Here is a 15889-nt window from a genome sequence, read left to right as displayed (position 1 = left end):
TTAAACTAAATTAGTGCCTTTTGAAGTTAGGTTTTCTCAGTCCCTCTAGAACTGCTTAGAGTTTGACACTACCCCATATAAAGATTTCTTTAGTGTTTGAGTCCAGCCCGCATTCAGCCCCGCCCCCCGCACAGTCTGACATCACGTGGCATCATTTGCATACTACCTGGGACTGGGTGTGACGATCCTCCTCTTTGAGCCCTTTCATTGGCAGTGCCGGAGAACCTGCCCTATACCGGAAGGACCAATCGGCAGCCTTAAGGACGTTAAAAAAAAAAAAGAAAGAAAAGGAAAGAAAAGAAAAGCAGGAAGGTGGGGTCTTGTGTTGATGGCTGACCATATGGACCAATCATCCTCGGAATAGAAGAGCCTCGCCGTAGATTGGTTGAGGGGCGGTACTGGAACTCTATAAGCCAATTGGAACTCGGAGCTGAGGGGGCCGGTCCCCGCCCGTAGGGCAGATAAGTAGCGGCCGCGGGGGTTGGGGGCTGTGTGGGGCTCGCCGTGGGGCTGAGGCTGCAGGTAGCCGGATGGGCCATGTCCGGGGCCGCAGCGGGCGGCAGAGGCGGAGGTTCCTGGGGGCCGGGGCGCGGAGGGGCGGGAGGTCTCCGGCGGGGATGCTCTCCACCGGCGCCCGTTGGCTCCCCCCGGGCCGGGCTGCAGCCACTCAGGGCTACAGTCCCCTTCCAGCTGCAGCAGCCGCACCAGCGCCGGGACGGGGGTGGCCGCGCAGGTGAGCCGGGTCGGAGCGGGTGCAGGGGCGAGGGTCTGGAGAGTACTGGGAAAAGTATGAAGGGGAAGTGGATGGGAGGTGAGGGAAGAGAAAAGGGGACGCGCAGAGTTCCGAGGACGGAGGGAGCAAGGCGAGCAGCTGCGAACGTGGGGTGCAACTCTGGGAAGGAGGGGGCCGGGAGTCCGAGCCGGGAGGTGAGGGGAGGGACCTGGCAGATGGAAACTAGCTTTGGGGGGCGTAACCGAAAAGTGGCCCGAAGCGTCTGCCCTGGACGGGGGGAGTGAGAAGTGCTGGGGTGGGTGCAAGGAGTGTTGTGGGCTCCCTGAGCCGAGGGCTTCTCTGGGAGCCGGTGGGCGCTGGACGCCTGCTCGGTGAGGGGGAGGGGCATGGAAGAGAGCCGGGTGGAGCCAAGTGTTACTTCTCCAGCTTGAGTTTGGCCCCAGCGTCCCTTTCTATGGCTCTGGAGTTCCTTTCTCCACCACTTCACGTGCGCTTCCCTTTATGCCTCTTCCAGGAGCTGATTTGATCCCAGCCCGTTGGGATAAGTTAGTTTAACGGCTTTTACTGCGGTGCAAACGCACCTCTGTTCCCGATTTTCTACGTTCTTCCTAATGTAGCCCAGAAGTTGTATGTTCCCATATTTTTGACCTGCTTAATATGGCTGTCTCTTTCTAGTCATTCTGTGCGTGTGTGCTTGTGTACAGGAGTTGGGCAGTTTGCACCCTACCTCCCACCCCCTCCGAAGGTGGTTTTGTCGTGAGCCTTCCCAGCCAACGTGGCAGTGGAGTGCTTACAATCAAGTATGCTGTGGCAAATACCCCACTTTCTGAACAGCGCTGAAGCAGTTTCTTAATAGCAGCTTGATGTGGTGGGTGTGGGGAAACGAGGGTGGAGCAAATTTAACCTTGCTTTCACACTGGAGGCTGTGATGGGACCCACAAATGCAGGCCCTTTGAAACGGAAAAGGAACCTACTTGCATGAGGAGGTTGGCAATAAGTTAAAAGTGAAGTTTGCATTTGATTCACACCAGATGTGAAAGGATCATTGCACACTTCCTAAGCCTAAGTTTGTACCAAATGTACAAAAGTTATGTCCCTGCCATCTTAATATGACATTCTCTAAACCAGACTCTTAAGCTTTCTGGAGATTACTAAACTTGGATGTTGCATGGCCCCTTCCTGAAAGTATTCTGTTACAAGAGTCTTGCTAAGTAGGATGGGATTCATCAGGTCTTTGAGGTAGAAAGCCAAGTCTATTTGTACCTCGCTGTATATGTTAATATCACATCCTGGAACACAGAACTTGGTCAAATCTGGTAGCAAGATGGTGACCAAGTAGTCAAAGTATGTGTAGAATCTGGTGGTGTAGAAGAAGGCAATGCCCAGACAAACTCATGCCTATCATCAACTATAAAGCAAGCCACAAGACTACAAACCTGTTGGTTTTGTTTGGGCTTCCTTAAAACCCAGGGAAGTTAGAGCTGCGAGCACTAGAACCATCGTCACTTGGTGGAAACCAACAGAAGCCTTGCCTGTGCAGTGATTAGAAACCGTGTAGCAACCATTTTAAGAGCAGTTGTTTTGTGATTCCTGCAGAGCTGGCATTGAAAGGGAAAGCCCTGGTGGGTGCTGTGCAGAGGGGAGGAATGTAGGCTTGGATGCTTGGGTTATTTACATGGCCTGCTCCTTTTGCAGATTCAGGGTCTCTCTAAGGATACTGATGAAAACAGGAAACTAGAGGGCTGTGTAACTTGTCAGGTGACTTAGGGCAGATTGAATGGATTCCTACATTATGTATTTGGTTGGTCCATTGCTTCTCCACCTGTTAATATCCCGGAGGTATTAAATAGACATTTGCCTATGGGGTAGGATTATCGTTAGGTTTTCAGTAGGTAGGAGAGAGAAAGGAAATAGTAGCCTAAGCCCATTGGTCTTCTTTGTGGCCCCTGGTCTTCGGCTAGGGGCGTTTCAGCCCTGTGCATGTTAGCCTCACCTTCATGTATTTTTCAGGTTGTTTCTATTCCTTCTATACCTTGAGAAGTGACAGAAGTGTTTTCCTCTAGGCCACTAGGACATGTAACAGGGAAGTCCTTGCTGCCATAGACCCTGAAAAGAATGATGTTAGTAGCCTGGGTTTTGAATACAGGCTCTTCCATTTATCAGTTGGTGTAGTCTTGAGGAAGTTTCTGGACTCCCTTTCTTCTGTGGGCAACAATCTCTATGTCAGAAGAGCTAAACGAGCTCATGAAGCGCTCAGGAGAGTGCCCGTGTTTCCAAAGCGCATGCTGCTGCACTGCACTGCTGCTCTTCCCGGCACTGAGCTACTGTGAGGGCACTGCTGGGGAGAGTCCACTGCCTTTTCAGGCTTCAAAGAGCAAACCCAAATTGGTCTGAAACCAGTGCTGCAAGTTTCGGAATTTCAGGGCCCCTTGCATTTTTATTCTGTCATCTTTTAAAATGAGCTTTCTAAACAGAGCTCGGAAACACAACAGTGTAAAAAGGCCTGCGAGCCAGGACGGGGTTTCAGGAACAATTAAGTGTCGTCACTGTTTCTGTTTCCCATCCCAAATGATGTAATACTCTGCCCGTGCAGTTATCTCGCACCGCACACCCTGCTGTGTTCTTGACAAGATAAATTAGGCCTTATATAAAGGGTTATGGTGCAAAGAGTGGGTTTACCTTCTGTGACCATTCATCCAGAAGGGATGTCTTCATAAAGCGAGGAACGGCTTCATTTTTTTGAGCTGGAGCTGGAAGAGCTATGAGAAAAATGAGGGCCAACTCTAAGAAAGCTAAGAGCCACTGGTGGGTAATTGAAACCCTCGATACAGTTCTTACTGCAATTGCCCCCTGAATCAAATTCTCTTTTATGTCTGAAGCCAGTTTGAAGCTGCTAACTTTTGCGGTTTTCCAGAACCCATGATGATAGATAAAACAGGAGTAGGAAGTGAAGTTTTCTGGGTTCAGGTCTTACCTATCCTAAAAGTGTTTCAGTCTCCATATCCCTAGACTGGAAACAAGAGCTTTGTGGTGCTAAGGATTGAACCCAGGGCTTTGTGCATGCCACACAAACACTACACATAGCCACATTTCCCACCCCATGAAGATAACACTTAATTAAACTTTGCTAATTATTTCTCTAGCGAACCTGGGAAACCAGATGCTGCTTGGGAACCAATATACTCCACCAAAACCTTCTTAAACCAGGAGTTGGTAATTATAGCCTGTAGGTTATGCCTGGCCCTGTGCCTGTTTTTGTAAATAAAGTTTTATTGGAACACAGCCACCCTCTTTGACGTTAGCTGTGTCTATTTTCATACTGTCAGTGGCAAAGTTTACTCATTGTACAGAAGTTCATCTATCCTTGTCTCGAACTGTACACTTGATTCTTACTCCAATGTAAGAATCAGTTTCAAGAGTGTATAATTTATGCTTCCTCAGAAAACCCTAAGGTAGAGTAAGGTAACAATCATATTTTAGGGGAAAAGGAACCATCTGTTTCTAGTCAGCCCTCAGTCTTTGTGGCAGATCAGCACGTGTGAGTACTGAGTCCCCACCCCCGTGGTCAGGTGACACGTGTTCAGAAGACATAGCTCATTTGAATTTACACAAAAGCGTAACTGTTAAGCAAATTTGTTCCCTCTCTTTCCTTATGGCCCCCTACCCTCAACCTACCAACTCACACTGCAGAGAACATAGTTTTAAAATTATATGAAAATCACTTAGGCCTATCTCCTATTGAATTTTTTTCATTACCTTTTAGTTCGCCATACAGATCATTGAGAACTAGCTGGTAGTAGTCACGGTTGCCCTAACATACTAGATTCCCCAGAGGGACATAGGGAGTGTTCTCCTGAGTGGCTATTTCCTGAATAGAAGGTGTCATTGTTATTAGGGATGTCATTGCTAATTATTTAATGCCTTTCCTTGTATTGTTTTGAAAACTTAGCCCTTGGAGGATGGGTGTTTAGATGGGTATGAAGCCACATCAAAGAGGTTGTGTATTAGAGGTTCTGAGAGAAGGTGCTCTTCAGACCGTTGTCCTTGTGGCCAGTGATGCCACAAACAGCTGGAAGTTTAAAATAGAGATAGAACTTTTCTCTGCTAAGGAGTCATCTTGGGGGTACAGTTAAAATCCTTAAAGAACTGCAATCGTCCATTTGTAACCTGTGATTGAGACAGCTTCTATTTGGGAAGCATTAAGCCCACAGGCTTTTCCTAGCCTGATACTGCTTGCTACTGTTTTCCATAGCTTTGCCAGGCCCAGTCCTGGTCAGTAAGAAGCACATCTCTGAAGCGCCTGACCCTTAAACAATTATCAGTAGTGATATCTTTCCTGAAGTCAGGGACTTCCAGTTTCTAGGATGCCATTAGCTGTGGTGATTGTCTATCTTCTGGGTACCCGAAGGAGTGTGGGTGGGTCCATGGGTTCTTAGGTTGTTTTTTTTTTTTTTTGATAGCACAATATTAGATAGTCTGAGGAGTCCTTATATAACGCAGTTAAGAGACCAGTAGAAGGGGGTGAAAACGTGGGGTGTGGGAGTAAGTGGATATTGCTCTCTCTGGTTCCAGATACGGATTTCTAGGAAGGGTTACAAAAATTTCATAGTGATATGAATTTGAGTGATGTCAAAGCGGTTGGTGGGCTTAATAGCCAGGAGAATTCTCTGCCTGTGTTCTCTGCTGTAGCCAATGGGAATTAAACAGCTGTCTCTGGGTTCTTACCAGTCTCACATTGAGTCTTTCTGCCAAAGGATTCAGACTTCGTGGTGTGACATCCTCTCACAGGTCTGGTTTGGGAATTTTTATAGGTACTGTCCCATGTATCAAGCACTATTTGACACTAGCTTGTGTTCTGCCTGGGCTTCCCTGGTCTTGCTCTTGTTCCATGAGCAGCACGGAGCTCTTTTGAGGGCTGGGAAGGTAAACCTGGTGGTTCTTTCCTATTTCATAGGACAAGTGGATACCATATTTGTTACTCATTGCTGAGACAAAATACCTGACCGAAAAGGAAGGGTTTATTTTGACTCCTAGTCCAAGGATACAGTTCATCAGGACAGGGAAGACAGGAGAAAGGGGCTGGAGCTTACAAGACATCTGCACTCAGGAAGCAGAGGGAAGAGTGCTGGAGCTCAGCTCAGTTTCTCTTTAGGCAGTCCGAGGGGTGGTGCCGCCCACATTTAGGGGAGGTCTTCCATCTTAATTAACTTAATACAGGTCATACCCAGGGGCTTGTCTCTTCCATGACTATACCCTGACAAGGTAGCAATCACAATTACCTACACAGATGCCCAGCAGCAGTAAGTTAATTCAAGGAGTGTGGACAATCTCATGATGGCATAATCATTTCTGCCCTCCTCTGATACAGAATTTGTTCTTTCTTGTCTTAGAAAAGGGAGTAGAAGCCAAGGGTAGCAACTGCTCTCAGCTTTCTCCTCTGCCTGAGTCGCAGCCTCACAGAGATTCCATTATTTGGTTTGCAGAGTATGAATTAACCAAACACTAGCCAAATCTATTCACATGGTCAGGTCAAAAACAAATCCTGGTCTCAGAGAGGGAAGAGTTGAGGATGCTATCTGAAGTCGTAAATGATCAGTGCTCCAATTCCTCCTGCCATGTGGCATCTGGATGGGCTGGCATTCCTGGGCACAGCTGGCTGTGAACACGAGGCCTTCCAGCTCACAGTGCCCACTGGACATCCTAGCTTTCTAGCACTTCGCTCTCTCCCTGCAGTCGCAAGCAAGTCGAATACCTAGCTTTGGAGTCATGTAAATGGTTCTCCTTGGGGCTTAGTAAGCTTCGGTTGACTTTCCTGTGTGGGAGTACCACAGCCAATCAGGAGCAGCTTAAATGAACTTAAAAGAACACTATCAGGGTATTTCATAATAGGAAAACTGCAGGTCCAGCCCTAGGGAAGCTGGAGCTGAAGTCTTGGCCTTGTACAGACACTTACCCTGCCCTGTTCAGGCACACAGGTCTGTGGGTTTGCTCAGGAGCCTTAGACAGCTGGCACTGGGGGGAGGGAGGATGGAGTGCCTTAGGCTTCACCCGCCTGCACATTAGCAGTTTAGGCTTCCAGCTCCCTATTAAAATGGGTGTGTGTGGAGGCCTGGGAAGACTCTTCTGGGGATTTGATTGCTCTCATGCATTTGGGCCATGATTAAGAGTTGGGGGTGCATTCTATCGGAGGCTGCCAGAATGTGTCATCTTAAATGGTGGACAGTGTTTGGCAGAGCAGAGTTGTAAATTTAGGGTGCCTCCCCTCTGACCATAACTCCCTATCTGCTAATGTCAGGCAGCTTTTTCCAGGGAACCATCTTGTTAGGGCACAGGTTAGTGTACCAGCAGCTCTGCCACCTGAATCCTTTATGATCAGAAGTGACAGCCTTCAGGAGAGCATTGAAGAGTTAAGACCAAAGGTGGGCTATGACACAGAGTTTTAAAAGCAGGTGCTAGCACATCCACACGTAAATGCATCATAGATGCAAACTGGAGAAGGTGCAGAATGAAGGAGCATTCAGTGTGTGGTGGGCTAATTATAGACCTACTGGCTTTTGAATAGGTTTTCTTTTCTTTTAAATTGGCCAATGTATTTTCTCTAAAGTTAAATTAGGTTTTATTGTCGTCTCTCCTTTCTCTTTCAAAAGTGACATTTTTAGAGCCTGAGATGTAGCATAGTGGTAGAGCATGTGCTTTGCATGTGCAAAGTTTTGGTCTATCCCCATCAACACACACACACACACACACACACACACAAAGTGCCATTGCTATAGACACTATCCCCATCACCACACACACACACACACACACACACGCAGACACACACGCAGACACACACACACACAAAGTGCCATTGCTATAGACGTAACTGCTCAGCAGTGTTCTCAAATCCTGTAGTTCCTCTTACTCCGTCCTAGAAATTGTGTGCTTGCCTTTTTAAGAGGTAGGTACCTCGTGTTTCAAGTTCAAGTACAGTGGAACTCACCCTGCAGCGTGAACAGATTTGAGTGCTTTTGCTAAGGGAGGGCCAAGGCAGATGGGGAGTGTCATGCTCAATAAATACTTGTTGGATTGAGTTGCTGGAAAGGCAGTGGAGTGGAGAAGGGAGCCACACCTCCCCCAGGCTCTCTTGTAATGGCTTTTCCCACTTCTAGTCCCCATACACTGTTCCCCTCTATCGTAGCTCCTCAGCTACTTGCAGGACAACCTGCCTACTCTACAAAGCATCAGTGTTCTCTTTTTAAATCATTGGTCTCCTTTTCATCCTGGTTCTTGGGCTTCAAGCCCAGCTGGTGGCAAAGATGTTGCATTTCCATGGAAGTCATTGCTACTGTAGGTTCTCTTCCCAACACATTTATTTAATGCGGGGGAAGCGGGGATAAATCACCAGGTTGATCCATGGATGGAAATAGACACTGTGTAGGATTTTGTTATAGGTTTGTTTAAAGTCTGAACTACTTAGCTTTTGTCTTAGAAAGAGGTGTGGTTGACGGGCCAAGGACACTGAGGAGTCCCCAGTGTCCATTCTTGCTAGATAAACCAGTACCAACTTTTTGGTATTGCTGTAGTGTACAGCAAGGAAAAGCAAGATTGCAAAATGAGTCGGTGACTTTTTAGGCCAGATAGCAGAATTACTAGTGGACCCTAGGATGGCTTTCCCAAGTGTGCTCAGGTGGAAAGTCCCCTCCCCCATGCCAGGCACCATCCTATAACATCAGGTATTGCTGTTCCCTTACCCGGCTAACGTGGAGAAATACAGGAAAGCGGTGTTCATAATCATTGTTCAAACTCTGGACATTTAGACTTATCCAGTCTGTGTCCCTGTTGCCAACCATGCCTCTGGTGACTTAGACGAAAAGGTTTAATAAACCTGCCCAGCTGGGTGTGACTTTGAACAGCATGAACATGAGATTAGAAGAGTTGGAGCTCTTTCCCTTCTTCCCCCTCTCTCTCCTCCCCCCCTCCTCTCTCTGCCCTCCTCCACACTCCCTCCACTTTAGACTTCTCTGAGCCTGTTTGTTCGCCCACATGGCTTTGAGAGAACTACCGTGGATAACACGTGCATTCCCTGCCCCACAGCTGTAGGCACAGAAACCCGTCATACCGTCCCCGGATTGGGGATCACCTGCTTAACTCATGCCCATTAGCTAGGTCCCAGGAGATGGGGAGGTGGTGGATAGCACGCATGACAGAGGGGATGCAGCCAGAGGTCTTTTACAGTTAATACAGCAGAGTGTGGATGGAGAGGGGAGAATGGGACTGTGGGAGCCACATCCGTGGAGACAAGCACCTCTTAGCCTGAGAGAAGCGCATGGACGCTTTCTCAGTGGAACTGTAGCGAGAGTCGTTTTGTCTTCCCAGCATAAAAGTAATAAAGGGCTGTTTCCATAGTAAGAGCCCGAGAATCCCAAGTCTGAAAGGCCTCAGGTTCACCTGTATTGTTCCGAGAACTTGAGACATGAATAGCTTTGTTTTGACAGTATTCATTTGTTTGTCTCCTGCTGCTCATAGTTGGTACTCAAATGTTTTACGTTCGCTTTCACTGCGTCCTGCTGCGGAGGGTTTGCAGACTGGAAAACTGAGACCCAACAAAGAAATAACGCGCCCACAACCATGCGATTGACAAAACCCTTTTGCTTGATTAAGCAAAGGTCTCTTCCCGCACATGGAAGTGTGCTGTGAACTTGGTCCCGCATGGCATCCCCACCACCTGCCAAGCACATCTCCAGCTTTTGCTTTCCTTTAGTTTGTATGTCTGTATTCCAGGCTCAGAGTGCACCTGATAAACTGATTAGAAGAGAACTGGCGATGGCGCAAAGATAAGTCTTTCTTCAGCATCCCAAGGTGATCACACCATGGGCTTCCCACACCTTGACCTTGTCCCGGGAGCTGTGGATTGGTAGATAATGGGTCGACGGTCGCAAGTGCAACACTGCCTGCGTGACGTGGTAGTGACTTTTGCGTGTTTCTGGCTGGTGTGAGATTTGCCATTGCCATCTGGAATGAGTAGCTCACCAGGGACAGGTGGGGAGCTGGGGCAGACTGATGTCTCTGACTCTTGGAGTCATGCTTATGGGTACTGTTGGCAGTTGTATGCCTAGACGGTGTCTTTCTATTGTGTGGCTGTGTGAAACCATGAGAAGCACCTGGGGGGAAATGTGGTCGTGCATTCCTATAGAAGAGGGTGGGCACAAGTGGCCTTGTGCCATGAAAACAGCTTAGTCCCCCCACGTAGGGTAGCCCCTGGCACCACCATGCCTACATATCTGATGGGAAAGAAGCCTGGGACACGTGATCTGCCCAAGCACATCCCTCATCTTGCTTTTGGTTAACTAGGAGTAGGGTCTTTGTGGTATTTACTAGCACCCAGTAGAGGGAACAAAGGAGGTTTGAACTCTGGAAGAGGCTCCATCTAGGGTGCATTGCCTGGCTGGCTCCTTGGAACTAACTCATCCCCTCTACAAGATCGCTTTCCTCTCTCTACAGAACTCTTTCATGTTCTAATGTTTGTATGCTTGTATGTGACCTTTCGTTTCCAGTTACTTCACAACCCTGTAAGGTAAAATCTTATTTAACAAACATCATAAAAGCACTTCTGTACAATAAAGTTGTTTCCATTTATCTAATGCTTTCTCGTTGTCTGTTTTGTAAGCTTTGTGTCTTTAAGTAAAAAACAAAAAAGCAGGAAGGGCTAGATGGCTTAATTGGCGAAGTGCTTGCTGTTCAAGCCTGAGGACGGATTTGGATCCCCAGCACCTGTGTCAGTACAGGGTGCAGCAGTGTGCGTCTAACTCCAGCACCGGGGTGTGCAGGTAGGTCGATCCCTGAGCTCATAGGCTGACCAGCCCACCTGAACTTGTGAGCTCCAGGTTCAGTGAGAGACCATGCCTCAAAAATGAGGTAGAGCTGGTAGGAAGGGTCAGGTGGTAAAAACACTTGGCCTGACATCAGTCCCTCCATCCCATTGTTGAAGAAGAGGACTGACCCCTGAAGGTTGTCTTCCCTCGACTTCCTGTGTAATCCCTTCCCTGTATTCTCACACACATCATACACACATACACACAAATAGTTTTAAAAAGTTTCAGTGTGGTGGAACATGATTTTAATCCCAATGCACAAGAGTGAGAGGAAGACAAATCTCTGAGTTGCAGGCTAGCCAAGGCTACATAGAAAGAACCTGTCCTCCCCAAACAAAGCAAAATAATTTAAAATACAGTGGAGAAGCAATTGAGGAGGTCTTTGGCTTCTATGTATACATAATGTGCACACACATGCACACATACAAGTACATGCACACCATAACACAGGGACAGATAGAAACTGACTTTTTTTTTGTTACTTTATGTAACTTGTCTGAACTGTGTGATCACTGTCCGAGTAAAACAGTGAACATTTAAATGCTTGCCATTTGCAGGGAAGCAGAAATCCATAAACCCTTACTAGATAACAAAACCTTTTGCTGTTTCTTTATTTGCCAACCTCCCATTTTGTCATAGTTGGCTATTACTTTCTAGGAATAAAAATCAGTCTCTCTCTCTCTCTCTCTCTCTCTCTCTCTCTCTCTCTCTCTCTCTCTCTCGTGTGTGCATGTTTTGAATGAACATGTGGGTGTCAAGTATGAGTGTAGGAAAGTTTGTGAGTGTGTAAAATTCCTGTTACAGCAAGCAGTTGGCAGGTGTGCTAGTAGGCAAATCTAGGTAAAGATTGTGTAAGTATCCTGTGTACTCATTCTTGTTGTTTCTCTGTGTAGCCTTAGCTTTCCTGGAACTCGCTCTGTAGACCAGGCTGGCCTCAAACTCAGAGATCCGCCTGCCTCTGCCTCCCTAGTGCTGGGATTCAAGGCGTGCGCCACCACCGCCCAGCTCTGTATGCTTATTCTTGAACGATCAGTTTCAAATTGTTTCCAAATAAACATTTGACCAATAAGTACTGGACTAATCCATCAGGTTGCTTCTACATGCTTGTAACATCTCTATTCTCTCCACTTAGCATGGAACAGTTGATACTCAAGGAGTTATGGATCTGTTTTGAGTTCACACACCATGCTGGGGTGAAGTCAGGGTTTTGCCTCTGTGTTAGATTGTCTTTCAGAAGCCTGCAGCTCGTCCTCCAATTGGAGAACGTTGGTATCAGACCCTGGGAACTGACTGGGTGCCAGTTTCTGTATTTGCATGTGCAGCCCTTGCTCCATGTTGACCCAGCGTTAGAGTCGGCAGGGTTGCCGCACCGAGCTGGTCTGAGCAGGATCCCGCACTGAGCATGCTCCGCGGGGGCCAGGGTTTTCTAAGGAACGTGACTGCTCTCTGGAGATGAAACTCTACCATTCTCCTCTGCTCTTCACCTAGTTCTTCACTTCTTAAAACACTCAGAAGACTCATCGGTGCCACAGCTATGCACCACCTACCGCACATTTATATAGGAGAGTACAGAGGGGCAAATCAGTGAGTTTGGCTCAGCGAGTGGTGCCAGGTTATAGGCCCAGGCCAGGTGGCTTTTCTGTGATATATACTAGGCAGCTATTCTGCCCTCTGCCTTGTGAACACGGTAGGCCTCAGGGGACTTTGCGTGGTTTAGTGCAGGACGTTGTACCAAGTGGGGCAGGTGTTAAAGCTTACACTAAGGGAAGTCCCCTTTGGTCCAGCTTTTCCTCAACCCCAGGCCCCAGGAGCCTGGCTCTGGGATTACTAAGCAAAGTTAGAGGAACAGACAGACCTTGTTAAATCCCACCCTTCCTCTCACACCAAACCCTTCAGCTATCTGGCTGTGTTCCTTAGAGGCATTCAGTCATTCTTGTCGTTTTTGCTTATGCTGCAGGGCACCAGTGAACCCTGTTCTACTTATTTTGATCGGTTGGGCCAGGTTCTTTTTTTTCTTTTTCTTTTTCTTTTTCTTTTTGGTTTTTCAAGACAGGATTTCTCTGTAGCTTTGGAGCCAGGCTAGGCTGGTCTAGAATTCACAGAGATCCACCTGTCTCTGCCTCCCGAGTGCTGGGATTAAAGGTGTGCGCCACCACTGCCCTGCTGAGCCCGCTTCTTACTGTGCAGCCCAGGCTATTGTAGAGTTTGCAATGCTCCTGCCTCTGCCTCCTGATTGCTGTGGGCAACTGCGGATATGTGTAACCACACTTAGCCCTACTTTACTATGTAACATAGGGGAAAACGTTTTCTGTGGCTGGAGAGATGGCTCAGGGGTGTGAGCACTTGCCGCTCTTCTAGAGAATTCAAATCCAGTTCCCAGCATGCCCATTGTATAGCTCTCAACCACCTGGAGCTCCAGTTCCGGGGGATCTAACGCCCTCTTCTGACCTTTATAGGCATCTATATGCACAGTACACAAACCCAAACGCAGACACACAAGTACAGTACACCCATAATTAAAAATAAAGATAATTTTTTGTTTATTTTTTAGAGAGGCAGTTCTCTTGAAATCTTTGGTTTGGGTGTGCATCTTTTATCTGAGGTGCTTGCTGCTGGTGGCTGTAAGTAAACTGTCCTTGAAGTTTTATTTCATAGCCCAGCCAGCTACATGAAATAGGCCTGTGGGCATTTACTATGTGAGTGTCCCCACTTGTATTCAGATTGCTTGTCCTTAGGAATTGATCAGGTTATGTAGACTCCCTCCGTGGCCTTCTTTATATATCTGCCTGTATCTTCCACTCTTCCGGCTTTGTCCTGACCCCAAGTAACTGTTGGGTGATTGACGGCCAGAATAAGCGCAAGAAAGAAGAGGGTGACACGAGGCTGCCCCCAGTTCCCAGGGGATTGTCTAGAGCTTAGAGGTCCAGTGGGAGCCACTGTGGCGGTAACTGTGCTGTCTGCTTATGACGGACTAGCTGAGCTTGCCTTCCGGGTCTCAGAAGCTGCGATAGGGCATGTGGGTTGTTAATATCCCATACTGTTTCCCTGGATCCAATTATCCCTTTGTATCAGTAGGATAAGCCTTCTCTTTACTGATAGAAGGTGACGTTACCATGAAGCAACTTGGGGGAGAAGGCCTGGTTTGTCACCTACCTTCTAGGAATATGCATGGCCACACCGTCTGCCTCTGGAAGCTGCATGTGGAGAGGCAACCCGGGAACAAGCCCTTGGCTGCTTCCTTCTCATTGCCATTGTCTAGCCTCTAAACATCTGGCCTTGCTTTTCAGGCTGGCTTACCCTGGAGGCACTGCATAACCTTGGTGCCTCTCTTAGGGAGTCTGAACAACTGGCATGGTCAGACCAGGGCTGCAGAGCAGGGGCTGCCCTGGAATGTCTCCCAGCACACGTTGGGGTTTTTCCACAGCCCGGGCACAGCATGGTAACTTGCCACTTATTTCCAGTTCAGTTCTAGAAGGTCAGGGCCCAGGTAGGGATTCACTGGGTCAGATGTCTTTGTGGTTTTCTCCCCTGTGAAGTTGGGGAATGAGATAGAGCTTGAGCGAAGAGATGGTCAGACTTTCTGCAGGAGGAACGAGGTAGTTTACACAGTTGTGTTGTGTTGTGTTTTTTGGCGGTGTTGGGGATTGAACCCAGGGCCTCGGACATGCTGGGCAAATGCTTGCCGTCCTACTGAACTGCACCCCCAAACCCTTCACACAGGTTTTCACGGATGAAACAGCGCAGATTTGGTGACTGACATTCTCGGTTCTGAGGAACCCAACTGAGCCCTTGTCCCTTGTAAGTGTCCCTAGCCCAGTCCAGAGCAGAGTGAATCAAAAACCAAGGTTAAGTGCAGCGGATCCTGACAGAGTCCAAGCTAGTGAAGTGTAGCTAGTAACTTATGTGTCCTCTGTGCCCCTAAGTATGCTTGATGGTTACTGCAGCTTGCCCAGCCATGTGACCAGGCTTTCTGGTGTGGCCAGCTGCGGGTAAATCGAGCACTGTTTGTATTTTCCTGCTTGGGAGGAGGTGGGCAGGGCCATGTGGGAGCCTACAACACAGCTGTCTTCGTTGCCTCAGTAAAGCATGTTTACCATTGGCTTTGCCCTTCTTTCTCGTGCCCCAGATGATAACACACACTCTGAGATTCCACTTCAGCTGCGCTGGTCAGCAGCCCTTTCCTCTCTACCCATTAGGAGTTGGAACCTTCTGCCGTCAAGGGGAGATACTGAGTTAGGAACCTGTAACGATCTCTTCTTGGTGGCCCTGTTTTTGGGGAGAGACCACTTTACAATCCCCCTCATTCATGCTGCAGCGAGTTTAGTTCTTCCCATTGTCAAGCTAGACTCCAGCTAAACCTTTTTTATTTTTTAAAGACAAAGTCTTACTATGTAGCCCTGGTTAGCCTGGAACTAGCATTTAATTTATAGACCAAGTTTCTTAAGTCTGTCTGTTCCCCTGTGTTCATCAATATATCAATGTATGTGTGTCTAGACAGACCTTCATGTGTGTACATCCATATGCAATCTTTCAGGTGAGCGATTGGAAATTATGACACATTCCCCTTTCCTTCAACAGTTTCTCCTGAGAATACAGTTTTGTTCACAGTATTGTCATGCCTAAGGAAATTAACTGTGACTGTGTATCATTTAATATCTAGCCTGTTCACACTTCCCATTTGGTGGTTTGCTTTGTAATTTTGGTTTGGGGGGTTGGAACTCAGGGCCTTACACATTCTAGGCAAGTGCTCTTCCTACATCCTCAGCACAGAGGATCTTACTCAGTTGTAGCTTTGTTTTTCAGTTGCATCTTTTTAAAAAGCCTCTCAATGCAGAGTTTTTCCCTACTCTGAATGTGCACGCTTGGAAGGGAGAGAAAGAGAAAGAGAGATGATTTGTACACGTACATGCACCTGTGGAGGCCAGGGATTGATATCAGATATCTTTACTTTTGTGTGTGTGTGTGTGTGTGTGTGTGTGTGTGTGTGTGTGTTTGAGACAGGGTTTCTCATTTCTCTGTGTAGCCTTAGCTGTCCTGGTACTTGCTCTGTAGACCAGGCTGGCCTCAAACTCATAGAGATCTACCTGCCTCTGCCTTCTGAGTGCTGGGATTAAAGGTGTGTCCTACCCATGCCTGGCTTTAAAAAAAAAATACCACAGGGTATTAGCAAACTGAGAGCTTCCTGTTTGGGCAAGTTGAGGTGGCCAGCGAGCACTTGGATGCACTTGCCTTCCCTCTGGGCCCGGGGATAACAGGCACATGTTTGTGGCTGCACCTGGCTTCTTCGTGGATGCTGAGG

General features: G+C 47.7%; 1 protein-coding gene across 2 annotated transcripts in view; it reads left to right on the top strand.

Annotated features, from left to right (window-relative positions):
* The first annotated feature begins 511 nt into the window (after window positions 1-511).
* Window positions 512-15889, top strand: part of Fam117a (family with sequence similarity 117 member A) — a 44929-nt gene continuing 29551 nt past the window's right edge. Inside the window, exon 1 of one of the 2 annotated variants that reach the window (XM_075991016.1) lies at window positions 512-733. In XM_075991016.1, the coding sequence (XP_075847131.1) occupies window positions 538-733 (196 nt within the window). In that variant the 5' untranslated portion in view covers window positions 512-537. The remainder of the gene's footprint in view (window positions 734-15889) is intronic. The other variant, XM_075991017.1, reaches the window with a different exon arrangement.

This window comes from Microtus pennsylvanicus, chromosome 11 (genome assembly GCF_037038515.1).
Source record: "Microtus pennsylvanicus isolate mMicPen1 chromosome 11, mMicPen1.hap1, whole genome shotgun sequence".
Lineage (NCBI taxonomy): Eukaryota > Metazoa > Chordata > Mammalia > Rodentia > Cricetidae > Microtus > Microtus pennsylvanicus.
The sequence above is the reverse complement of the archived record's forward strand: the minus strand, read 5'-3'. Positions and strand labels throughout refer to the sequence as shown.